We start from the raw sequence: 27725 nt of genomic DNA on the forward strand, positions 1-27725 counted from the left end.
AGGCCAGGGAGGGAATAAGACCTTGCGATTTTTCTTGGGATTTTTAGAATACAGAGAAGATAATTTCAAACTATGTTTCAAACAACAAGATCAACCGGGTCCTTCAAGATCAACCGGATCGTATCATGAAAATATGCAAGAAAGGTTCTTCTCGATTTTCGACCTAAGCCCCTCGTTACAGTCCACAGTTAACTGTGAGGGCAACCCGGGGCCCCAGGCTTCGGTTAGAATTCTTGGATTTTTTGGGGGGAAATAGGGAATCTTGGGATTTTGGGGGAGCTATATTGGGATTTTTGGGGAAACGGACTGGGCAAAACTGCATGGTTGCAGGGCGCTGTAAAACACATATGTGTTTTACAGCGCCCTGATGGTAGCAACTTCTAACCTCGCACGAGGTTGAGCAACTTCATCTTTTCCACGACGAGTAATTTTTTAATCGAACGAGATTTTCAGCTTGGTTTTCTTTTTATTTCAACAACTCGTGAGAATTCTACCGAAGCGGATTCAACTTGTGGCTGATCAATGTCGTCGCCAGTCGTAGAAAGGTTCGAGAGGACAAATGATAAGGTAATAACTTCCTGTTTAACTTAAAAATTTGTCAAAAGTAAATATACAACGTTCAAAATGCCCTTAAACTTGGTAAATAATGAAATATGAAAAAAGTAACAGGAACAATACCAAATAAAGATTTCGTCCAAAAAGGTGACCTGCTTTTAATAATTAACCAGCTTTTAATTATATATGCGGTGGTGGCATAGCGGTGAGGACGTAAATAAATTATGAATGTAGTGTAAACACTTTTATAGTTTCAAGATTGCATTGTTTGCATTATTTTCATTCAAACCAGTTTGCTAGGGAGCATTAGGCCAAGGACCCAAGCAGTTTAAAAAGTCCAGAAATATAAACACCATAACCTAGGAATTATTAATAGATTCTACATTTAAAATGAAATAATTATAAAAATCCCCAGAATATTGGATTGTTCATCCTATTAATAGTTTACAGTTTTTGAAAACAGAATATACAACAGCCATCATCTAAATGATAGGGACCAAGTTTTTTCTCAAGCAATTTCCACTTCTTTGCACTGCACAATTCCTCAATTTTCTCGCCATAACCATAGACAGGGTCTTCTGCAACTGCGTTCCTGACTGTGAAGCAGACCAGACCTCCAGGTTTTAGAACATGAATGAAATCATCAAAACCTTTGCCTTTCACTTGACCAAAGGTCATCACCCCCACACATATTGCTGCATCATATTGATCAGCCCCCACTCCAAGCTTTTCACACCCCTCTGATGCCATCTCCCCCTGGGTGAGTGTCCTGTACACACCCTTCTCCTTGGCTTTTTCCAACATCTCAGCACACAGGTCAACTCCATCGATATTGTTGTAACCTCTCCTGTTTAACTCTTCACCAACCAGTCCAGTACCACAACCAAAATCAAGAATACAAACATCTTTATTATACCCAAACTGCTCCATATATTTACATAGAATGTCAGCTGTTGCAACTGGGGCTTCATAACTCATATTTCCCACACACTAAAACATGATTATTGATTAGGAATTACTATGGAGTGCTTCTAACTCACCAACCTAATTTACTTTGTGAACCTAACAAAGTTAGCGGAGTTTTCGCCAGACATAAAACAATATTAATACGTGAAAAAATATTTTCAGGTATGCAGAGACTTATATTCAGAGACGATTATTGTAACTTGGTAACGATCGGATCGACTAACGAGACAAACGAGTCTTGCATGAAATGCAACCTCGTATCCAGGGTCTGTTGCATTTTATAATTGAAGGATTGCTCAAAATCTTGTTTCTCAGCTCAAAAAACCACAAACAATGTTTGAGAGCAATACATTTCGCATTATGATAAAAAAATGATGCACAATCTTGCAAAAGGGTTGCTCAATAGTCAATGTCGGAAGTTTGGATGCATATACCATGACTAATATTCAATACCTTATCATAGCGCTTGCTAAAATCTCTGTAAAATTTCTCGCAATCTTCTGTCTTGCTTTCTGCGTTCAAATTATAACCTGTCTGATACCAATCCCGTAATGCCATATCCTCGTTCATGATTGCGTTTTTCTCGCCTAATATCGCGCACAGTCGAACACGTGGAAACCACTGGGAAAACATATACAAAGCATCGCGGGACTGTATTTTCCTTACACGCACTCTCAAACCGCCCGAAATCGGGTTGAAATTCGAACATAGATATATCTATGAATTCGAACTCAGTTAGCAATGGGTGGTAATGGCGTAAGCACAGGGTGCTTTTGATTGGTTATGGAAAAAAATTTTCATCAACGAGGTGAACGTGCAGTTGGGCGTGGAGTGGTGTACACCTTTGCGAGACGTTTGTGCAATCAGGAATGACGCTTTCCTGGGGCCTGTTGTACGAAATCCACCAGATAGCTATTTTTGCGACTGTAAACTCAGCTAACGGTTGTAGCAGGTAGCAGGGTGGATAGTTAGTACTGAAAGAAACATACAATTTAGGCCCAAATTATACCGGCGAATCAAGCAGCTATACTAAACACAAAATTAACAAAACATTTTAGTAAAGTAAGCCGTTCAGTCATTTATATTGAGTTTCCTTTCGAGAATGACGATTATTTTGACGTTAAAAACCAACAAGGATTGTTTCAAAACACTAAAATTTCTAAAAGAATATCAAAACACTAAAATTTCTCGCAAAAAACACTTAAAAAACGTTTAGGCGTTTAAATCTTGACATTTCCAATCGTGTGTCTTATTAGTCGTTTTCTATGTATATACTTGTTAGGGACCGCCCCCCGAGACCAGGAAAAGCTTAAATACGTTAAATTTATCTTCGCTCTCAGGGCTAGCCACTGTAGCAGATTCGTCTATGACGCTAGGCTTGTGGCGATGAATACTCTGTTTCTCACTGAGACGTAACGGTTAGGTGCACATACATCATGGTCTGGGGGCCGTAGTGCATCTCCCCCTTAGACGGCCGTTAAGATGTGAGTTATGGGGGGGAGTTCTTCCTATAGCAACCGCCTTGCACCTTTCGTAGTTGTAACTATGCTGAATATTGCAGCCGGTTGTATAACCAGGTTAGATTGTGGCATAGGCTGGATGATCTCTTTTACGTTCTTTCCCAAATTTTTTTTTTGGCGTGCTTTCCAAATTTTTCTTTTACATACAAAAAAAAAACACTGTTATTAAACATATGTGGAACGGATATGGTTCGAAAAAAAATTTATATCGACTAAAAACCACCTTAATTAACCCCTGAATACTCTCCCCAGTCTCTGCATGGCGGAGTCTCTGAATTAAACAATACCAGAGATCATTCATAAACATCAAACATTTGTTTTATCAGATCAGCATTTTCATCAACTTTACAGCAGTAAAACATCGATTGCGTTTTCGCCGTGATAATTTTAACAAAGGGATTACAAGATGAAATCATGAGATGGTGGTGGACTGCGCCATCAGACATTAGAGCAATACCACTGTGGCAATACCAAGCCCCAAGGGTGACAGGCCCAAGCATTCTAGGGGCCTATCAAGCAATACGAATGGGAACACAGTGAAGACTTAAATTTCAATCGTTCTGGAGGACCAGGTACCTAATTTGCTAATTAATTTGCACATTAACATTAGGACATTCAACCAAGTAGAAAGTGCTGGTGAAAGAAGCAAAAATTTAAAAAATATAACTACCATAACCCAGTAATTTTTAATACATTCTACATTTAAATTTAAAAAGTTAGAAAAATTAGATTGTTCATCCTATTAATAGTTTCAATATAACCAGGGAGCAGCATGGCAGCGTCTTCAAACAACTTAGCATCAAATGTGGTATAACAACTGCCTAAAATCCACAAAACACTTCACAACGTTTTGACCTGAGGGCCTTTGTCAGGAGAGTTAGTAGTTCCTATTAATAGTTTTCAGTTTTTGAAAACAGAATATACAACAGCCATCATCTATAAGATAGGGACCAACTTTTTTCTCAAGCAATTTCCACTTTTTTGCACTGCACAATTCCTCCATTTTCTCGCCATAACCATAGGCAGGGTCCTCTGCAACAATGTTCCTGACTGTGAAGCAGGCCAGACCTCCAAGTTTTAGAACATGAATGAAATCATCAAAACCTTTGCCTTTCACTTGACCCATACTCATCACTCCCACACATATTGCTGCGTCATATTGATCAGCCCCCACTCCAAGCTTTTCACACCCCTCCGATGCCATCTCCCCCTGGGTGAGTGTCCGGTACACACCCTTCTCCTTGGCTTTTTCCACCATCTCAGCACACAGGTCAACTCCATCGATATTGTTGTAACCTCTCCTGTTTAACTCTTCACCAACCAGTCCAGTACCACAACCAAAATCAAGAATACAAACATCTTTATTGTACCCAAACTGCTCCATATATTTACATAGAATGTCAGCTGTTGCAACCGGGGCTTCATAACTCATATCTACCATGCACTATATAAAAACATGATTAGGAATTACTGTGGAGTGCTTCTGATTCACCAACCTAACTTACTTTGTGAACCTAACAAAGTTAGCGGAGTTTCCAGACGTAAAACAATGTTAATACGTGAAAAAATATTTTCAGGTATGCAGAGACTTATATTCAGAGACGATTATTGTAACTTGGTAATGACTAACGAGACAAACGAGTATTGTATGAAATGCAACCTCGTATCCAGGGTCTGTTGCGTTTTATAATTGAAGGATTGTTCATTTTCTTGTTTTTCATCTCAAAAAACCACAAACAATTAATGTTTGAGAGCAATACATTTCGCATGTAATATCATAGGCAGCCCGTTCAATGCGGGTACTGCATACTATCTTATGTATATAGTTTTCCCTTAGGCTGGCAACTCTCTCACAAAAAATATAATGCATACATTAATACATTCGCTTGAAACACAAAAATTACGCTAGTTTCTTGAAAAAAAACTAGATACAAAACCACGACGACATTTTTTCTTCGTTGAATTGGTCTTCGTGATCCGACATTTCAACAGTCAATCAGAAATTTGCCGACATTTTTCCGAATTGCATCCCGCCTCTGTTTAACAAAATTTCGATAAAAATACACTTTTTATTTGCAAAATTTAAGCATTTTTAAGTTGTTTTCAAGTCTAAAAACGACAGATAAATTTAGTAAATATATCCAAGGTGTTTTGTATCTAGTTTATTTTCAAGAAACTAGCGTGATTTTTGTGTTTCAAGCTATGGTATTAATATTTTTTGTGAGAGAGTTGCCAGCCTTAGGATAATTATATATACATAAGATAGTATACGACCGCATTGATCGGGCTGCTATGGAGAGAGTTGCCAGCCTTAGGATAATTGAAGGATTGTTCATAATCTTGTTTTTCACCTCAAAAAACCACAAACAATGTTTGAGAGCAATACATTTAGCATTATGATAAAAAATGATGCACTATCTTGCAAAGGGGCTCCTCAATAGTCAATGCAGGAAGTTTGGATGGCATATAACATGACTGATATTCAATACCTTATCATAGCGCTTGCTAAGATCTCTATAAAATTTCTCGCAATCTTCTGTCTTGCTTTCTGCGTTGAAATCATAACCTGTCAGATACTGCTTATACCAATCCCGTAATGCCATATCTTCGTTCATGATTGTGTTTTTCTGTTTATATCGCGATATTATAGTCAATCACGAGAAATCAGAAAACCAGTGAAATGTGACCACTGAGCTATATTAAAATTCCTGGAGGACTTGCTCGTCATTTTTCGGTAACTGAGCTATTGTACGAAATCCACCAGATAGCCATTTTTTCGACTGCAAGACATCAGCCATACCACACCGAAATAGCGTCGTTTTCGCCGTGATAATTTTAACAAAAACGATTACAACCTGTCTGATACCAATCCCGTAATGCGATATCTTTGTTCATGATTGCGTTTTTCTCGCCTAATAGTCGCGAACAGTCGAACACGTCAAAACTACTGAGAAAACAATATACAAAGCATCGCGGCCGCGGGCCTGTATTTTCCTTACACGCACTCTCAACCTGCCCGAAATCGGGTTGAAATTCGAACATAGATATATCTATGACTTCGAACTCAATTAGCAATGGGTGGTAATGGCGTAAGCACAGATGCTTTCGATTGTTAGGGTGCTTTCGATTGGTTACGGAAAAAATTTTCATCAACGAGGTGAACGTGCAGTTGGACGTGGAGTGGTGTACACCTTTGCGAGACGTTTGCGCAATCAGGAATGACGCTTTCCTGCGGCCTGTTGTACGAAATCCACCAGATAGCCATTTTTTCGACTGTAACCTCAGCTAACGGTTGTAGCAGGTAGCAGGGTGGATAGTTAATAAAAGAAATAAAGAAGAAAGATCGAACTTTAATATTCCCCGAAAATAGAACAGAATCAACGAAGATAAAAAATAAAAACTTGTGAAATAAATACCTACAATTTAGGCCCAAATTGTACCGGCGAATCAAGCGGCTATACTAAACACAAAATTAACAAAACATTTTGGTAAACTAAGCCGTTCAGTCATTTATATTGAGTTTCCTTTCGAGAATGACGATTATTTTGACGTTAAAAACCAACAAGGATTGTTTCAAAACACTAAAATTTCTAAAAGAATATCAAAACACTAAAATTTCTCGCAAAAAAACACTTAAAAAACGTTTAGGCGTTTAAATCTTGACATTTCCAAGCGTGTGCCTTTATAGTCGTTTTTTATGTATATACTTGTTAGGGACCGCCCCCCGAGACCAGGAAAAGCTTAAATACGTTAAATTTATCTTCGCTCTCAAGGCTAGCCACTGTAGCTGATTCGTCTATGACGCGCTAGGCTTGTGGCGATGCATACTCTGTTTCTCACTGAGACGTAACGGTTAGGTGCACATACATCATGGTCTGGGGGCCGTAGTGCATCTCCCCCTTAGACGGCCGTTAAGATGTGAGTTATGGGGGGGAGTTCTTCCTATAGCAACTGTCCTTGCACCTTTCGTAGTTGTAACTATGCTGTATATTGCAGCCGGTTGTATAACCAGGTTAGATTGTGGCATAGGCTGGATGATCTCTTTTACGTTCTTTCCCAAATTTTTTTTTTGGCGTGCTTTCCAAATTTTTCTTTTGCATACAAAAAACACTGTTATTAAACATATATGGAACGGATATGGTTCGAAAAAAAATTTATATCGACTAAAAACCACCTTAATTAACCCCTGAATACTCTCCCCAGTCTCTGCATGGCTGAGTCTCTGAATTAAACAATACCAGAGATCATTCATAAACATCAAACATTTGTTTTATTAGATCAGCATTTTCATCAACTTTACAGCAGTAAAACATCGATTGCGTTTTCGCCGTGATAATTTTAACAAAAGGACTACAAGATGAAATCATGAGATGGTGGTAGACTGCACCATCAGACATTAGGGCAATAACAAGGGTGGTAGGCCCAAGCATTCTAGGAGCCTATTAAGCAATACGTTATACGTATGGGAACACAGTAAAGACCTAAATTTCTATCGTTCTAGAATGCTATCTGCGTTTAAAGTATGGCGACCTTTCAGATACCAATCTCGCAGTGCCATATCTTCGCTCGTGATTCCTTTTTTTTTGCTTTGGAGGAAAGGTCGTTTCAGTGAAACAATAGATTTCACTGGGTCGTACAGCTGTGCAGAATAGAATGAATCAATAGATCACACTGACACTTTTGCATTTTCAGTGACACTTTTTCTGGGCTCCGTTGAACAAAATCAACCAGACAGTTGTTTCTTTCAACTGAAATACATCAACTCCATCACACTAGAATAGCGTGGTTATGGCCTTAACAATTGTAACGAGTTGATCACGAGGTGCAATCATGTATGTCGTGAGATAAAGACTGTTTGAACCAGTTCTTTTTCTTTGAGAAATACGTAAATGAGTACCTGACTCAATAGACTGGCTAGCGTAGAGTTGGGAATCCACGGGGATACTCGATGATGGTGCCTGTGTTTTTAGATGTTGGTTAAAACCAGTGAAACAGGACATTCACTCAGGATGGAGGAATGACGTCGAAGAGACTGTGTACGAAGATCACCATGCAGTATTTCAATTTGCTGCGTCATTCATAATAATTCCTTTACAAATTGACCCTGACCTCAAAAAGATCCTTGGCTCCTCCTTGTTTTCTATTTCATTGAAGTTCTCCAAAGTTTTCCAGCATTTCAGGCGTAAACAATAACAACAAGATTTCATCATTTCAAGTATTTTTCCGCCTCTCACTTCCCTGGGATTTACCATGATCACAAGACTAAACATTTCCTGCATTAGGCCGGGGAAAATTCAGCTTCACGATGGATTCATTTATCCGACTGAGCTTGTGCATTGCAACGGTTACAGTTTTCTCAACTTGAAAATCTCGCTTGCAAAGCAGTTTGTTACTTAGTTGCAAACATATTGCAACACTTTGTATGATACAAAATGAATGTTTCATTTAGGGATGAAGTTTCATGTTTCATGCCATTGGAGTTTTGTAGTTTTGAGCGTTCTCGCTGTGTGGTCTAGCTGTGCCGACTGTGCGTGATTCATAGCATTTCTTTAAGTGCAAAGGAAATGAGGAAACTTCCCGCACTAAGTGTTCCACAGTCATAATAACATAATATTACAATACGTGTACGTTATAACTCTCTATAGTATGATGACGTCCTGTGGTGTGGGATTATAAGTAATATAGAGTTATAATATGCATGAAATTGATTATTCAGAGCTCGTTATCGTTCGTGATGATTTTCACGATCAATTCTCGACATGCAATCTTTCATTCTTAAGGCGGCTCTCCAATTTCTTGTCAATTGAGACCTGTCAAGTGGTGAACGGATTCGGCTACGCTCGAATTCTCGCATTTAAGGATAAAATTTGACTCCCCTATTTGAAAACCCCCCTCACTAAAGACTATTTAGAGCAAAATTTCCAAAGAATTCCAGACAGGTTTGGAGTTTATCAAATATTTCGCTTCTGACGTAATGATGAGGATCTAATTCAGCTGGGCAAAGGCTGATTTAGTTAAATTTACTTTCTCGGCAATTTGACTTTAGAAATTGCAACGTGTAGTGATCAATGAGGCCTTGCAGTAATTAAAGATGTAAATATACTTATTGACGAAAATTGTTCATTTTTGTCCCGTCATGATTGCCGTTTCATCAACGCCATCTTTGTTCATAGGTTTTATGGAAAGTACAAAGGCTTCCGTTATGTTATATAACCAATGATTATTAAATGTTCCTGTCACGTTTCAGGAAAGTCCTCGAACAACACTTTAACGGTTCCTATCTGAAAAAAAGAGATGATAGACACCTTAGTTTTCCATCGAATTCCGTATAGATTTGCATAAATTTCATTCAAAGTCGTCCAAACAATATTGAAAGAAAATGGTAGGCAAAGATGTTTAAAGTGTCGTGTTTTTGTACTTTAGTGAACGATAATCAATTTCAAAAAAGCACGAAAAGAAGAAACTTTTGTCAGTTGAAAGAAGTTGTCATTTTATCTTCCGGAAATTGCGCAACTAAGATCTTTTTGTAATTCACCAATGCTTCTTTGTAGGTTCCTGGTTTTCGTCAACCTCGTACCCAGGGTTTTCAGGTTGGATAAATGAGAATGCTAGAGACAAAACTGGGGGGGAGGTGTATTATGATAGCATTCATTAGGAATTTTCACCCTTGTTTTTGTCGGTGTTAGTTTCAGCACTCATCAAACTACTTTTGGTACCTTCTATATCCAAGAGCCGATATTTTAATGGAATATTGCTTTTTTTAAACATGTAATTTAAGTCTTTAAACCATGCATGACGGGCAATGCCCTGAAGATATATATTCCATATTAGTAGTTATACCGATGGGCGATATTCTTTGATTTAAAGGGGATAAGTATCTACTGGAATTCCATGTCACGCTATCGTGACACCATATACAACCATCCACAACATTTACACGCATTATTTATACCACTAGCGCATTTATCCTCCAGCAGAATTTTAATATCGAAAAGATTTAAAGAATGGGGCGTAACCTTGTTAAATTCTCTTTGAATTGAGTTTGCTTAATGAGTCAGCATCAGATTGCTAACAATCGTATTGCACTGAAAAGTATTTTGTATTAAACATTCTCTTAAGTCGCCTCCGTGACTCAGCGTTACTTCAGCTGGAGAATTGCACTCTTGGACGGACTATTCCAGCACATTTAAAATCACGCAGCTAAAGAGCTGGAAAGGTCCTTTACAGCTGTAGACAAGCGTCTTCAAAATTAGTCTTTGTTGTAGTCCGCTAACAAATATGCATCATGTGATTCATGTCTTGTGCCACGAAAATTTGCTGAAACGTGTCTTTTTCAGCGCAATTTAGCTTTAACGATCATTTGAGCTAAAACCACAAATATGTCCCAATCAAAAAACCGCAAATTAATAATGCTGCAATTATAAATTGAATGAAGATAAAAATATATCTACTTGGCATTCCGCAATTAAATTCAACACACCCCAGCTAGATCAGGTATTTTTACCAGACTAGGGTTTACAAACGATTTGGCATGTCTCTCTTCAGTTTCCCCTGTCTTGTCCGTTTAGTCTTTTTCACCAAGGATAAAAAAACATGGAGCCAACCAGCTTTCTGTCATTTAATCCAATTTGCAGGTGCACGCGAGACATTCTCTTGAAGACTCGAGGCTTTATTTATAAAAGCTGCGTGCAAGCAGCATATAGCTTCGTTCCCAAACCAAAATCGTCTAAAAAAAGCACCTTTTCAATTCAAATGTACCTTAGGCTCTCAAAGTATTTCGGGCTAATTTTTTCAGTTTGATTTCATTGATGATTGTGAGATTAATGCTTGAGTTTGTAATATGATTTGTTTCTTATAGGATTTGGCAAAGATTACAAGACGAGGATGTTCACTAATACTGCATTGAACATGTTCAGTGGATTTTAGTTTAGCAACAACATCATGGTAACATGTAATTTTGTTTATATTCCATTAAACTCACTTCCTGCAATTACCCATAAATGTCACAATTAAACACTCCAAATGCCTAAAATTGGAACATATTTTGGTCAATTGAATATATAGTTTATATTCAATTGAATGTATAGTTTATATACAGTACGTACATATAATATATGTCTGTTCTTAAATACTTTGTTGTTACACTGTTGAATATTTTATATGTGTTGGAAGCTGCCAGTAGAGTCTAGTTGATTACGATAAGGCCACTTCAGGCAGTCGACCAATAATATAAACGCATGTTTTGATAATTGATTTATCCACTTATAAAAAATGCCGATCGGATATAAATTGCAATTCCACTCAGAGAGAGCGGTGTACAAGTTTGCTATCGATGTTGTCTTGAAACCAACTAGTGGTTATATATTGCATTTGCTTTGGAAAAAAGAGGTATTGAGGTATCTTTACAAAGGTATTGTTGCAATAACCTGTTGAAATTTATTCAAACTATTGTCAAATTATTTATTTGTCTAGTGCAAATCCTATTCAATTGCATTTAACACCTAAAACTATATATAGATGAAATAAATGTTTGAATTTAAAGATAGCTGTTATAGCTACCTATAATGGTTCGTTCACTTGCATAATGGATGATAATATGAATATGGTTTCGTAAATGATGGATCAGTTTAAGCAACGTGTATTCGTTCGTTATGGCTAGTGATAATTAAATTATCGAGAAACATGCAGTAAAGGCATGCACAGGTACATTTCCTAGTTTATTGAGGCGATAAAGATTAGAGAAAGATCAGAGTTTGAGTTACTCAAATATATTATTTCAAAGAGTTGACTGAACTTACACAGATGATCTCTCGTATGTTTTCTTATCCTCAATTTGGGATACAAGATCCGAGGTGGGATTCTTCACCCCCTAGCTAGTGGCAACTCATAATCACTCACTCAAAAACTTGCCATTAATACCACAGTTCTCTCCTGGTAATCACACTGATTGTTATGTAAACATCATTACATTTATTAATTGCCTCAATAATCGCCTCGATAATTCATGTTTACTGTGTATTTGTGTTTTACTCAACTCGGTAAAGTTCCGTGCCACTTTAATGAAACAATATTATGATCATGCATTTTTCATTAGAATTTTCTAGAAAACCAGTGAATTACTTTATATGTACATACTTTATGTCTTTTGCAACGAATGTTAGAAAGATTTTTTTTAGGAGATGACAATATGTGATCGATGTAAGGGATTGTCTGGGTTACGATACATTAACCGGGGTGGTAAATGATCGGAAGGTCTCACGGAAAAGTTATAAATAAATCGTGACAATAATCAAAAAAGGAATGACTTCATTTTATTGTGAAATTAATCCCCCGATATTGAGAAATTTCACGAGAATAATAAACGTTTTCTTATCTATATATTCGTATAAAACTCTCGAATCCAATTCCTATGTAAAGATAGAAAAAGAGTGTTCTCGAAATTTCTCCTGCGTGGCGTATGGACTCTTAGAGTCTTCTTAGACTCAATATTTAATATATTTCTTTTTACATAAACATGGTAAAAAATATCCAGACTTTGAAAGACAAGTGTTAGGAATGGTATTGTTTTGAAATAAAAATTGTCTTGCCTTGCGTTAGTTGTTACCGCTGTCCATGCATGATGTGGTAAATTGGAAATATCATTTCGTGGCCAGCTCATGCAGTTTCTAGTATTGATAGATGCAACTCTTGCGTGTGTTCAGCTTCTAGTCAGATAATCAGATTAAAAGAAAAGCCATTGATTTTACGCAGAAGTGAATTATTTAGTTCGAAGCAAATATCGTTTTTTTCAAGCTGAAACGAAAGCCCCCACTTGAGACTTCTTTACCGGATATCCCACGCAAAATTACACATATTTCGTTACAATGCCTTAGAAAATAGAAATAGATTTATATTTGTATAGAATACTCGAGATTTATTTCAATTCATTCATTCCGATGATAATATATTTAAATTCGTTCCTTTCATTTCTAAACTGCTTATTCTGTCTTCCGTTCGACGAAGTGAAAACTTTGTGTTCTTTCAACGTTTCATGTCGATACATTCGAAGATATTAAAAGCCAAATAATGACCTCTCTCTTATGATTTTCTTGTTTAACTTGTTTTAATAGAACAATTACGATCAAACGGTGGGCATGTTTTGTTGTAAACAACACTGAGGATCGTGAGACTGCCCACACTTGGTGAGAATGATATTGCGGAAATCAAGCAGGTTCATTTCACAAGTAGCATGTCACAGCAGATCATTTTTATTCGAGAGTCGTCAGGATGAGATAAGGAATTGGTTTCTGTTCGTTTGGTGACCGAAAGATTGAAATATGTGGATAGATTGGGATTATTTTGTGGATAGGTAACCAAAATGGATAGGTCACTTATGATACCAACATTTGTATTTTCACACGCTATTGACCTTCATCAAGAACGAGTATACTGCTCGTCACGAGCATCAACTATCGACTAGGTCAATATTTTGTTGTTTCTTATCGATTCCTCTTTGCACTGTTTCAAGAATATCTTTGAAAAATGCATAAAAACAACCAAATTGAAATTCTAAACTTATTGCTTGATTTCGCACTCGCAAGTTTGTGTTGGTCTCAGGAACACTTGAAGACAGTGTTATCATACTGTCGCCGGTGGTTTTGTTATTAAAGTGTTTTTTAATCAAACTGCAATTCAGTTGATTAATTTGTTATGTCAGTTTTCACCTGTACGTGCAAGTTCATTGAAGGTTATTGTAAAAATCTGGCTCCGTTTCATGACAATACCAGAATGACCTCCATCCATCACATCACCTCATGATGTGACTAATATTTAATGCTCAGTTTCAAAGGCACTTTAGACAAAATTGGGAATCTGTCAAAACACAAGTTCAATGACGATGAAATTACTGACTGAGAATCAACACATTCTGGTCTTGAGCCAGTGCCAGAGGTCCTGGGTACGAACATTCCACGGAGATGTTGAAATCAGACAGTCTGCATGTGCGTCATTGTTTTCATATAACTAAGTACAATTCCTGAAGATGATTTAATATTGAGTATTATTTGAGGAGAATTGGCACTAAAACGAGACGAAATAATAATTGATGATCTTGAATGATATTAAATTGATGACCTCACTAACGTCCTGTGTCGCTTCATAAACTAAACCTTTTCTGTTGTTTTGCTTCGTTACTTGCGTAAAGAATTACAACAAGCTTTATTTTCCTCCATTGCTATTTGGCAATCATTCAGTTACGATTAAAGATCTTTTATAAAGTAGTTACGATCCTTCAAGATAATGACATAATTATTGCAAATATGGGGAAATCTGAAGTATAAATGTCTGTCTTCTTTCAGTTGAGAAACTTAGTTTTAAAGAGCGCGGCACTTTTACAATTAAATTGTTATTGCTCATGTTATGATTGTCAGCTTTCAACAGCTTTAGGAATTCAAGTTATCCTCTCGTTAGAATTCGCTTCATACTGAGAGGTATCACGAGCTATCATAAAGTATCCATTTATATCATCTTGAATTCATATGACATATGAATCCTGCTGCATTATTTATAGTTTAATTTTAGTGAATTACAATAAAGATCACATTCAGTTACTGTGAGGTCAATTCTCAAACGACTTGAAGAGAATGATGCAATTATCCTTAAGTGAATGAGAACGTCTAAAATACAACTAAATTTTACCGCAGTTGCTAGTACAGTTCACTTCGCTCTCATTGTTAACGGTGTCCAATTAAAGTGAATTTCATATCTGTACACAGATATCCATGAATGCTGATGATTGTCCTCATACTGTGTCAGTTCAGTTGTGAAGTACCGTCATAGAGACGATTTATATATGAAAGCCAGAGGCTAACTCAATAGCTCAGTTATTAGAATTCAATCGTTATTTCATTAATCAGTTAATTTTTGACTAATTACTATATCATTGACTGATCAATAAATAATTGAGTTATTACGGTTACCTTATTGGCTCGTTAGACTCAGATAATCATTTGTATATTTGATGGTGGTAGAGCGGTCTTCATAATTCAGTAACACGGGCTTTGGCAAAAGGTAGATGCAACTCTTCTCATATTATATTTTAATTCGCTTGTTATGTAACATAATTTAGGAACATTGCTTCGTATTCTTAACATGAAAACACCCAGAACTACAGACAACTCTGTTCAAATAATTTGGTCGTTCATTTCAAAAATATATCAAATGTCCTGATTTGTTGCGGAAACCTCAAGTTCATTTCTTAATCCTTCATAACTTTGGTTCACTGTTTGGTTCAACAATTAGATTTTGACGTTCTTATCAGATCTTTAGTCATGTAACAATTAATTTTCTTGATTAAAGTTGTTTGTTTAAACAAGGAAAATCCGGGATACATTCAATAACGCCCGTTGACTGGAATGTAGATTTTTCAATTCCCTGTATTGAAATACCACGCCCACTGACTCGAAAACAATTACTGGATGGAGCTCCTACATGTAATTATTGCATTATACACACACCAGTCACGTCCCTGTTGAATTTATTAAAAACGATGGGGAAATTGATGTTCTAATGCTTCGTTTAATTTCAGTGTACAAGATCGAAGTATATTTAACATATCTTGTACATTACTGACTTTTTAACGGAGACATAAGGTTTTTAAACGCTGTAAATTTACGAGGGAAAGGGCAAATGTGTGTGAGACAGAAGGTGGGGCAAGGGTGGGTGTGGCGAGGGTTGGCTCAGAGTGTGGTGGGGTCAAACACAAAACAGAACCAGCGTGTTGGGATTTTGACAATAACTAGAAGAGGAAAAACTCCCTCAGAGCTGGCGTGAGATTGACGTAAAAAGTATTTCTAAAATTTTCAAATTTCCGTCTTAAAACTTTCTCAATGTTGCAATCTTTTACAATAGTTGAAACGTGAAAGAGCGCGCAGTCCAGCATATTGCTTGTCATCACATTCCGTAACGGAATAAAGACCAGAAAAATATTTAACCTTGGAATTTCCATGGAAATATTTCGATCTCTAAAGCGATATTTGTTCCATTTAAAAGGACCTTTCGGTCTCTTTCTGTAGAATATTTCTAAATCCCGTGAAATATTAGCAAGTGGTTAAGGAAGACATCCCACCCACCCATAATAATGAATGTTATGAAACACCCTGAGGGTAAACTGTGTCATATAATACAATCGATCTTTTACGCGGATATAACTCTCCATTTTCTCATCATAAACTATATAATTTCCTTCCGGTAATTATTTTCATTTATATATATATAGAGGACGGGATCGTGCTACATCAGAACACATCTCATGAGAAGAGAGAAAACTAATCGTTACAAGGAATTGTCTTGGATATAAAACGAAGAAACGAAAGTATTTGTAAAGCGGTATGTTATAAAAATTGTATTCGACTATTCGTATCTGCCTTAAACTAAAACAGTTTAAACCATTATCTTTGATTGTAATGACATTCAGGCCAAGGCCCGACCCGAATTTACATAACACAAGTGTGTGTTCTTTTCAAAGTATATGAGCAGTTGTCAACAACTTTTACGACGATGCATGGCTCTATACAAATTAATGAATATTTGCTTGTTTGTTTAAAAATCATTTAGTAACAATCATGCACATATATCTATATATATATGAACCGTTAATTGAAGAGTTATAATAAAAAGCTGTATAGGTTTCGACATATATATAATTACTCAGGAAATTACGTATCTTATGTTTGCGTAATTCAAACTGCGATAAGCAGTTTCCTTGAAGACGAATTCGGTGAGATGAATTTGCGTCTTTTAAATCTGAACATGCATGGGTTTCTGTTGTGACGGAATTAGAAAATATGGCTGCATGTCCGAGGGCGAGATAGACAAATGATTTAGCGTACGTTTATGTTGGGACATGCACAAAGAAGTATATAGGAATTAGGAAGTTGATTTAAAGATTTAAATATACTCTTCATACGTCCGATTTCCTGATGTTTCAGTTGTATTTGCTTATATGTTTCGTTTATTTGTTTTCAAAAAACTGTTTCATTGTGCTTCATAATAGGAAATTTCAATTATATTTAATCCATAAGTAAACATCTATATATCCCAGCTCAGGAAACAGTTCCGAAAATACTCACGCGCTCTCTGTTGATCAGGAATAAATGGATTATTGCCTTTAAATCCTGGGTACTTTATGTTATAGCAATTTGATGAAAGGATATTTTAAACTTATGACACCAGTCTACGTGTAGTTGTATATAATAGAGGCTATCTAACGATGATTGAGAGATCTTGAAATACGTTTTTAGCATTTTTTTACCGTTTTACGTTGGTCTTTGGCGTCTTGTATATTGAGTGCTGATGTCATAACCCCTTTTATATGGAATATTTTTACTGAGAGAGTTTTTTTTAACTGACAAATGTTACAATTATATAGATATGATATAAGAAATATAACAAGTCAGTGTCATACATTCCAATTGGATATTAAGAATCATTCAGTGACAAAATTTGTGTTTAATAAGAACCTCATGCAGTACACATTCAGGCATTCTGACGGCTTTGCGACAGCTGGGCTGGCTGCGCAGAGTCGGATATTTTCAAAGCGTCTAAGAGCATCTGAAAAAGTTAAAAAATGAAATGGGAAGTGTTTATTAGGACAATGTCTGATTAAAACATTGATTAAATTGATTAAAACATTGATTAAATTGATTAAAACATTGATTAAATTGATTAAAACATTGATTAAATTGATTAAAACATTGATTAAATTGATTAAAACATTGATTAAATAGTGACAAAATCACTGCAAAAAATTGCATCACGTATATTTAGGAATATATATATATCACGAATAAACACGATTTATATCAGATCTGGGCCGCGAGTGATTTACACTGAACATATATTGTTCTGATTAAATCATGCAGTCATCAATCGCGGCCAATTGCGTTGGGATCGTCAATCAGGTAGACCGGCGGATGAAACTCTACTTCCATGAAGGAAAAAGAGCGGTTCCTAGCAATCGTTCCTCTCTAAGATAGGGCAGGATGAAACTATAATCACAATGAGATTGCATTCCATTGCATTGCAGCGGTCTGTCTTTCTTCCAGTGCCCATGCATGTACTTGCACTCTAAGATTAAGAAAAACCTTTAATAAGGAACACCTTTTTGGTTTGGGAAGTGGTTACGTTTTTCGCGGAGTCATTATAATGTCAGAAAAATCTGTATGATGTCGCGTCGAGTTATAGGTGCGTCAGCGTGAATTGTATCCTAGAAAAATCTCTTTGACGTTGTGATTCCTGAAATTCTCTTGCTGTTGGTCCATGCACAGATCTGCTTTTTGGCTAAGCTTCAGCCAGAAGACGCACAAAAGCGGATAAAGTCGTTTTGTCTGTGGTAAACGGAATGTCCGTTCATCCACGTAAGAGAGGAACGCCGGTTCGAGGTTTCTCGTAGTAATGACGCAGAGATAGTTGATTGTTAGCGCCAGGTTCAAGCCTCCGCAATATACTAAAGCCAATAGACTTGCCAATCGCAGAAGTCAACCTCAAGGACACAGATAAAATTGGCTGCAAGTTGCATGGTTAAGGACGCTGAAGGTGATGGCGCAGACGAAAAACAAACTCCTTCAAATAAATAACTTTACGAGTCTATAAAGAGAACCTTGCATGTCGCGCATATTTATCGCAGTAAATTTAATACCCTGTTTGGCTGCGGAAATTTGAAATATTGCGAGGGAAGGAATGTTATAAAAGTTGTTTAATACGAGGGCGAGGCATCACATACTTGACATGAATCTCATTTGAGGATTGTTTAATTAACTCAGTGATGGAAGCATGAATGAAATCGAGCCAGACTCTCGCACCCAAAGTTCTGCACCCTTCAGTATCTTCGGCGCAGTTTTCCTCATTATCAGTTTCGGGCAATCGGTCGAGATGAGCCATCTCAGCGTATCGTGAAGCACTCTTTACTCAATTACTTAAGCTCCTTGAGCAGAAAAACAAAAACAATACCGTAGTAAAATATTTTCCACTTCAAACTATTCGGGTAGGGGGGGGTAGCTATCACGCGCTAAAAGCAAGTATAAGCAGTTTGAAAAACAATCTTCAAGGAGTAGCTTAATTTCTCAATTATGTTTCAAGTGTAGTTCAGCTGTAAGCCAGTATTATCACGCAAACAAGTGTTGAGACTTTTGTTTCGGTATAAATTACACCCCTGCAAAATAGTTTTGGGTTACGGTTTGGCTGTTTAAGAAAGACATAATAAAGACGTGGACGACTTTCTCTTGGGGTAAATACGATTTTTGTTCTCGTTATACTACAACATTCAAAATAAAGCTTTCAAGGAAATGAAGGTTCTTTTGCCTTCCAGAGTAACTTTATATAATGGATAGTTAGTTGCTACGGACGTCGTGAGAATTCCTTTGGAGTATTGTGACAAAAAATATTATAAGATATTCTTTAACTAACTTATACTGATAATACATCTCCATGCACTTTCAACGTGACTGACTCCATCTTATCTTACAATCTTTTAAGTTTATGTTTTTTTTGTTGGCACACCTGAGCTCTGGAGTTTTCTTTCATAGAAAGTGCATGATTGATCTGTCTGTCTCGTGCATGGGGTCATCAGTCATGGGCAGTAAGATAACACATTAAGATTACTGCCTAAAAAATAACGTTTTGAGCGAAGTTTTTTCCGGAGGATGACAGAAATATCATCATAAGTTCGTTTGATGATAACATAAAATTTAAAACCACGCAACAACACCCCTTCTATTGCCTTCTAATATGGGTTCATATTGGAGGAAGACGTTGTCGGATGACGACTTTTAGCAGATGCTTGACCAACTCATTAGAATGACAGCTGTAAGAAATTACTGCATGCGATAATCCATGCACGATAGGAAACATATCCATTTTACATGATGTCATGCATGATGATGTCATGCAGTCTTCGCTTCCCGATGAACCGCGTGTGATGTACACAATCCTAGAAAAGGAATAAAAGCAAGGAAAGGTGTTACATCCTTCCAGACCTTCCTCGTATAACCTGCTGATTCATAAGTAACCCCACGCACGCATGTTGTAGTAATTCTTTCAGCAAGATCCAGTCAATCGCTCGTGCCAAACAATCGCTGCAACAAGAAATTGTGGGAAAATACACATAATCACCTAATCCCACACCCCCCCCTGTGTTTTTCAAAAGATTAACGGAAATTAGACACAGAAAATTGTATATCTTCTAAGGTAATAAAGCAAGCCAATTATTGGACTATTGTTTTCTTTATTGGGCGTCGTTGATGAAACGGATACGTCCATACGTATTATGGCGTTATGTGATCCTAAGAATTTGTATTTTGTCGTTCTTTGTATGAATTCACGGACAAGGTGGAGAATGTCGTACACACATTTATACTTCCGCGTTTTTTTGCGTCTTATCGGAGGGTCAGAGAAAGGACATATCTAAGTTATTAACACTAGAACTTCGTAGCCAAAAAGTTGAAGTGTTAACACCAAAAATAAACGTACCTTCTAAATAAAACTTCAGGTTCAATATCATGTGTTAAAAATTTGAATTTTAAAATGTTTTTACTCTTTAATTCAATGGAAAACAAAGTTACAAGATTCCTTCGCACTTCGCGGGGCCATCTGTGTCATTTGTTGGTTAGATCCACGCTTAATGATATATGACATGATAAACTATAGCATCATCAAGCATTAGGTCAAACACAGGCTCCTTTGCTCTCATGGATAAATTCTTTTCAAAGTTTCCTTCTTGGATTCCAGGACACAAACAAGGAAATTCATGCAACGTTTGTTATGTCAGAACACGACTACCTTCTTCAAGATGAAACGCCGGGCAGTTTTTTTAGAAAAGCCCAGTTTTTTTAGAAAAGCCATGCAGTTTTTTTAGAAAAGCGGTCTCGGTCACGATAATTTTTTCTGTGAATTCACACGAGAAACTGAAACAATCCAGGAAAAGGTGTCAATTGATAAGGAATTGTCTGTCTAATCCCTGCATGCATGTAAACATGAAAATATTTTTCTGTGAAGTCGAGACATCCGTGGCGTCCTTCATAGCTCCTTGTACGGTATCGAAAAACGTCAATATTTTGGGTAACCTTTCATGTTGGAACTAAGTCAATTTTGTCGATAATTTAGTGGAGTAAACAGCACGCACTCGCTTTTTTTCGAAACGTTTTTGTGTGAGAAATGGCACGGTGTTGAAGAATTGAGTATGTCTGTTCTTTGTTCGTTTCTTTATAAGATGAATAATTGTTTTAACAAACTATTTGAGAAGTTTTCAAGTGATATCACTTGAGTTCTTCTTTCAAACGCAGACTTGTTGATTGGCAGGATAAAGGAAATTGAGGTGTTTGATGTGTGTATGTGCATGTGCCAGTTTATGTACGAAGGTTGTTGAAACGCTAATGAAGCCAAAGGTCGGGCTATGTAGCCTATATCATTTCTAACGTGTTATGTAATCGTTTGTTTTCTTGCTTTGCAAGACTTTTTGTGGCTTTTGTTCCTGTTGTGTTACTATGGACAAGAGTCTTAGAATATATCGCTGATCGAAAGAAATAACATTATTCCGTGCTGGTCGACGAAAGATACATTAAACGATTATTTAATATAGGATACAACCCACGCAAGAATTCTGCCCACGTTTTGCGTTAAATAGTTTAAGGTGTCGAGGTTATGGGGGCAGTATTCCCTATGAATAGTTAAACTATAGGCAACACTGAAATAACTAGGTCTTGCCATTCCAATAACAACGTCACGGCTGCACGGATGTGAGGCTAAAGGCCAAGCAATCAAATACTCGCGTCATCTCTTGGCTCTGACGTAATCATCAGAAATTTTTAATTAAGTGTTGTCCTCATTGACTTGTGTTAAGACTACTAAACGATGTAAATTGAGTTTTAAAATTTTATAACAATGTCCCATTCAGTACAAATATTTATTGTTCTATCATTAAATTATTTCCTCTTATAGTTATATGTTCAATCAAAACTTCGATAAAATGAAATTAAACTCATTCCTTTCACTATTTCTGTCTGTCTATTTATTGCATCAACCTAACATTGAATTAGATAAAGATCATATCATAAATGCTTTATAACGGGTGTAGTTTATACCTATGGTTATTATATTGCCTCAGAGTGTTTATCAAAGTGGTTGCTATAACATAGTTTACCAAATGAAGATGATATTCTGTGTTTGTTACTCTTTATAAAGAACTATATATGAATTATAATAAAAGCTTTTTCATGTTTTTGTAAATGAAGTTAAATGAATGCCACAAATATGCATTATGGTTTGTTTTCCTAAATGTTTGTGCAGAATTAAAGATATATTTAGCAACAAGTTTCCTTCTTAACGACACATTTAGGCTCTAAGCCATTATACACTGAAAGAGGAAATTGGACCAAAATGTCATTCCACTTCAAAACAAACGAATTCTCTCTATAGTTCTTTAATGAAATCATCCGTGTCAAAAAGAATGGTTTTCTATAGCTCCAAAGAAGGCATTTTACCCCCCTACAAGGCATTCATGTTGTTAATATGGAGATGACAAGTGTTTAAATTGGCGCATGTGTGTAGCTTTAGACGTATTTATGAAATCTCGTGAAAGCAAGCACAAGTCTGGAAAAAATAGAACTAAGAGTTCCTTAAGACATTCAATCTGAGTCAGGTAATATTTGTTACAAGAAATGCTTTTTCTAACTTTTGAGGGAAAATATAGAAGTGAGGAGACGGCAGTTTCTTTGTTGTCAATTAATCTAATATGACTCCCTGATTTTAATTACATTCAATCGATTGATTTTTACCCGGGTCGTAAATTAGTGATAGCACAAGCTCATTATCTATAAGTATGTTATGACCTAATGAGTCTAACATTGATTAATTAGGTTAATATTATGATTATTGTCTGGAACAATGTGTAGGTTAAGAGGAGAGATGAAAGTGTTCAACCCATAATAGTTTGGGGGGTGTAAATATATGAGTAAATTGATATTTTTGTAATAAAGGTGCCATTGCAATGCTGTCACCAATGATGGAAAGGTTAATTCTTTAGTGGATCATGTACGGACTTTTCGATGTAACTCATCAATGTTAAGATCAGTCCTTCGTAAGCTCCACCGGGAGGTCTGAAAGTTCAAGATTTATTTCAATAAAAAAAGACATTTAGAGTGATTCACTTCATAATTTTTACGCCCTTAAATAAGCTTAACCTCATGTCTGAACTATAATAAACGTCTGTGAACTTGAGTTGCAGACACTCGCCCGATTATTGCAACCATCAGCACCTTGAAATCGTGTCAATATGATTCATTGCATGTTCTAGATTGCCGTCTTATCGCGCTGGTTTTCCTGTATACTGCGATCTATTGTTCTTTTCAGGATTAAAAGTCTAATTTAATAAGTTTTTGTTGGTTTTTCTCACAAAACAAAACGATTAACAGCCTTAAGGTTAATCTTCAAATAAAACCGTTGTTTATAGAACAGTGCATATAGTCATCGTTTAAAATAACAATATCATAAGAAATAACAAGTTTATGACGTGTGTTACACCGTCAACACTGATGAAAATCCGTTGACAAGTTCTCAAAATATTGTGCGAAGCCAAGTGCGAAAATTATTAGAATAAATCTCAATTTCCTGTCTACCTATGGTTAATCTATCGTTAGATTTAATTTGATATAAAATAAGACTCCTCCATATATAAGAGCAAACGATAATTATCACTCAACTGCAGATATATATCTAACAATTTTAGCTTTTCTCCATTTGTCATGCAATAATATATATACATTAACAAATTATACTAAGATGTGTATTAAAATAACCCGGCCTTGACCTCTGGTGTTTCTCGTTCTGGTGTCTAGATTCTGGTTCTGTGTGTTCTGGTTCTGGTGTTTATCTCTAGTTTTGAGGTTGACATGACTTGCACTTGGTCATTACATCGTAGTTGTTTCTGTCACCAGGACTTGTCTGTTACGTAATTTAACAATCGCAACGTGCTTATGTGTCTAGATGTGTGTGTTTTGTGTAATACTGTAGCTGCATGTTAAATACGGGAGAGTTGCCTCGCATGGGTCTAAAGGTCCCGTTCGCACTCTTGCCGCTTGGGTATTGTTATCCAATAAAGTTGTAAAATTAAAATTGAAATTGAAATTAATTGTCTCTACTGACCTCTTGGAAAGGTGTCGTCTGGATAGACACAACACACGCTCGTCTTCACTGCCACAAACTCTTTTTAAAATTGTAGAACGTCCAGTCACTATAGTTTCCATGTGTTCATTCGCAATCGTGAAAAACAAAACACTTCAAATGAAAGACAATCTCGTTTCCTGGAAATTGTTTCGATTAGTTTCATGGATGCTAAAGGCATTCTTTGTATAAGTTGTGACAAACAAAAGGAATTTTCTTTCCGGCATTGACCTTTGAAAGGAAGCTACATGTCACATGAAACGTAAGCCTAACATTGCTTTCTGAAATAATTAATTACCGTTTCCTAAAGGCAATTTCCTTTTCGTTTGTGCGACCCACTTGGAGCAATTATCATCATCGCTGCTAAGACTTTCAGGACGCAAAAATATCACATTCTTATTGCCTCAGTGATATTTGTATATTCAGACAGGTATATACATTCGTCCGCTGTAGTTCTATACCATATATAAAGATCATTTTAGTTATAACTAGTCCTTGTGGACTTGTGGTTATACATGCAGTCTAGTGCAGTCTGAGCTGACTACAGAAAAGGATGATATATGTTGACGTAATTTCAATAAAGCAGGTGCTTTATCAAGATCTTTTCTTTTTTCCACACCTTCAAAAGACGTATATGTACATTCTTTCTTAACGTTCAGCTGCCAGGTAAATCTGGGGTATCTCAGATCCAGACTGCATGGCCAGGCTGCCCATATCTAGTGTTTAAACATTAATCTGTGATAAGAAACATTGAACAAATTCCCTCATCATGTGCTATAGTAACGCTTCAGAGCAATATTTGCAAAGTTTATTACGCTCTATATTATATTTAGAAAGTAAGCATCTTTATACAGTTAGTTGTAAAAAAATGTCTTTGAATACTTTCTCTACTCTTTCATATCCATTGCTGGGTCGCAAAATACAGATGCTTTAAGCATGATAATTACAAATTACGTATCTTTAGGGAAATTGGTACCACACATAGAGAGAGGAAGGTTAAAAAAAACTTGCAGAATAAATCATTAAAGGTAGAATATAAATTAGATTATTATATCTACAGTACCATATAGCCTGGTCATCATGCACACTAGTCTGACATTCGTGTAATAATACCATAACCTGCTGTCATTCACGAGGACTGAACTACATACTGATAACATTGGCAGTACTATAACTATTATTGCTGTATGTACTGAAATAAAAAAGATATATTGAGCAGTCTCAGGTTGTTGGAAAATGCTTGACTTTTACTGTGGTCCGAATGCGAAGTAACCAAGTTAATTATTAAGTTCACAATACTAGTTTCCTGCCCGTTCAATATTTTAAAAATATTTCTCATACGATCACCACTTCATGACGGAACATTATGATATGAAGCACTCCAGTCGACCTATATTCTCTTAGCAATATAAATAAACGTATTTTGGAGTGTTTTGTTTTGAGATGTTTTCAATTTTCCTAATCAACAGATTTTTCAACTCTGTCGTCAAAATCAAAATTATGGCGTGACTGGCCGAGCAATAATTGTTGCATAACGAAGCTGGGGATGAAACTAATCTTGTTTATGTCTTTCAAATGCCGTTTGATTACTTTAAGAGTTTTTGTTGATTTATTTTAGCTTTTTCTTCCTGTTCCCACAATCTTTAATTCTGACCTTCAGTCTTTTAAAATATCAACTTGTTTTTTCACGATTAAGAGTAATTAAAACAAGTGTGTTCTTCCAGTCCATCAAAATTGAATGCACGCCAAACATTTTTAGTGCATGCAGAGAGAAAGGCATCATGTCTTGTGATCAACTTTGACTATTATATCTTAAAGAAATCTTTAACACAACTTAAATCGTTGGCAAACTATTTATACGAATGGACTAGGACCAAAATAGAGTATTAACAAATATTTCCATGGCGAGAAAAGTGGTGACTGAAACGGTTATACAACACCAAATAAGGCAGTTTTCTTTCCATTATATTGAGTTTTACACAGTAGCTAACTAACACCAATTGAAATTAAAAACACTTTTTTGCAATTAATGTAATTATATTGATCAATTGAAAGTTATTTCATGGTGGAGGCGTTAAATACCACAGTCCCTGTGTGATTGACAGTGTAAATTGAGCTAAATATGAGATTAAGCTTCTTATTTGTATTTTGTACTTGGTATTTCTGTTAACTACAAGTGGGTTATATTGTCACTATCATCTTGTGGTGAGAGCTGTCATCATATAAATCAGCTCATTTCTTATTTGTGTTCATTATAGAATACAGAACCAGCGAGATTCAACAACGACTTGGTCTTAATATATTTGGAGTACTAAAGGTTATACCGAAGTTTACGATTGACTACATATAAAGGTAGGACCTCCATGAACTATGGCAGGGGTATATGTAAAAATATTCTACAGTGCCGTTTTAACATGTAGCTATTGTAGTCATTGTACAACTCACCTAAGTGTACTCTTATTGTGGGATGGCAAAAAATACAAGAAAAGCCAGAACTTTTCAAGCAAAGCCGGTTCGCAGTTTGAAAGTTAATGCAGGCATTTTGATAAATCCTTTCATGCCTAGGCTACCTACCGTGAATCACGAAAACTTAAATTCAGCTTTTGTTCGCATTTTGAACTGCCTAGCAGCGGTATAACAATGTCAAGGACCAAGCCATAAAAATGTTTTTACAAGTTATATTTGAACACTTTAACATTTAAACCACTTCAATTAAGCGCTGATTATGGGGTATTATTGATTGTGTATATAACCATGCAGGGCATGTCCATATATATTTTATCAATGAAAACTCTTATACAGTCATAGTCTGCGAGCCCGGCCAATACATTGAACAATATTAGTTCTGCCTGCAGCGTTTTGTACAAACAGAAAATCGTGTGGGCTTCAATCATATATGGATTCTGTGCAGTGTTAACATAAAAAGAGCTTGCGGGATCAGCGATATTCAGTGATTTGAGCCGTGAACGAAGGAGGACCTTCTACTGAATCTTCTTTCATCTTCTGTCTTTTCTTAGCGAGCTCTTGCAAATCCTCCACGCTTGTTTTTTCAGCAAAGCTTGTCTATTTTTAGTTTTGTTTGTTCTGCACATTCCTTCATTTTTAAACATGTTGCGAAAATTAATTGTTTAAGAAAATATTTTCTTAACGTTCCAAGGTATATGTATCGTGTATCAATTGCAGTATGGCATTAAGAGCAAAGTGACTTCCGACGCAGCTATTCTTTGCTCTTAATGCCGGGATACTTCGCGTATATATTGGCTGCGATAAACTCAAGTGTTGTTGGATGTTCTTCAGAAATCCTCCCCAAATTTTACAATGAGTTTATACCATATATTACATAACACTTTAATGCCTTAGTTACTATGGCAAAATTCAAAGGGTAACGCGCAAGATGAAGGAGTTTGTTTTTCAATGCTGTTGCCGCTTCTTTTTAGCATGTGATGAAATTCATTTGAACTAAAAGCCACCACTCGAGTTTTAAGCACTTCA

The 27725-nt window shown here is 36.3% G+C and overlaps 2 protein-coding genes and 1 long non-coding RNA gene across 4 annotated transcripts; 1 reads left to right on the forward strand and 2 right to left on the reverse strand.

Moving 5' to 3' along the window:
* Nucleotides 1-478: 478 nt before the first annotated feature.
* LOC114532434 lies at nt 479-26574 on the forward strand. 2 transcript variants are annotated; one of them, XR_003687953.1, is made up of 4 exons: nt 479-567; nt 10900-10985; nt 16297-16406; nt 26492-26574. It is a non-coding gene; the product is annotated as an uncharacterized LOC114532434 (long non-coding RNA). The 2 variants fall into 2 exon arrangements; XR_003687954.1 differs by lacking the exon at nt 479-567 and adding an exon at nt 3319-3613.
* LOC114532432 (methyltransferase-like protein 27) lies at nt 700-2177 on the reverse strand. Its single transcript, XM_028553935.1, has 2 exons — nt 1975-2177; nt 700-1545 (listed from the first exon to the last, which is right to left on the reverse strand). Exons 1-2 carry the CDS (start codon nt 2152-2154, stop codon nt 1000-1002), a joined length of 726 nt encoding a protein of 241 aa, XP_028409736.1. The 5' UTR covers nt 2155-2177; the 3' UTR covers nt 700-999.
* Nucleotides 3723-5770, reverse strand: LOC114532433 (methyltransferase-like protein 27). The gene is made up of 2 exons (XM_028553936.1): nt 5531-5770; nt 3723-4485 (listed from the first exon to the last, which is right to left on the reverse strand). The coding sequence occupies exons 1-2, from the start codon at nt 5654-5656 to the stop codon at nt 3919-3921; spliced, it is 693 nt and encodes a 230-aa protein (XP_028409737.1). The 5' UTR covers nt 5657-5770; the 3' UTR covers nt 3723-3918.
* Nucleotides 26575-27725: the final 1151 nt, after the last annotated feature.

Source organism: Dendronephthya gigantea, unplaced genomic scaffold, assembly GCF_004324835.1.
Source record: "Dendronephthya gigantea isolate DGI-Jeju-01 unplaced genomic scaffold, DenGig_1.0 000079F, whole genome shotgun sequence".
NCBI lineage: Eukaryota > Metazoa > Cnidaria > Anthozoa > Malacalcyonacea > Nephtheidae > Dendronephthya > Dendronephthya gigantea.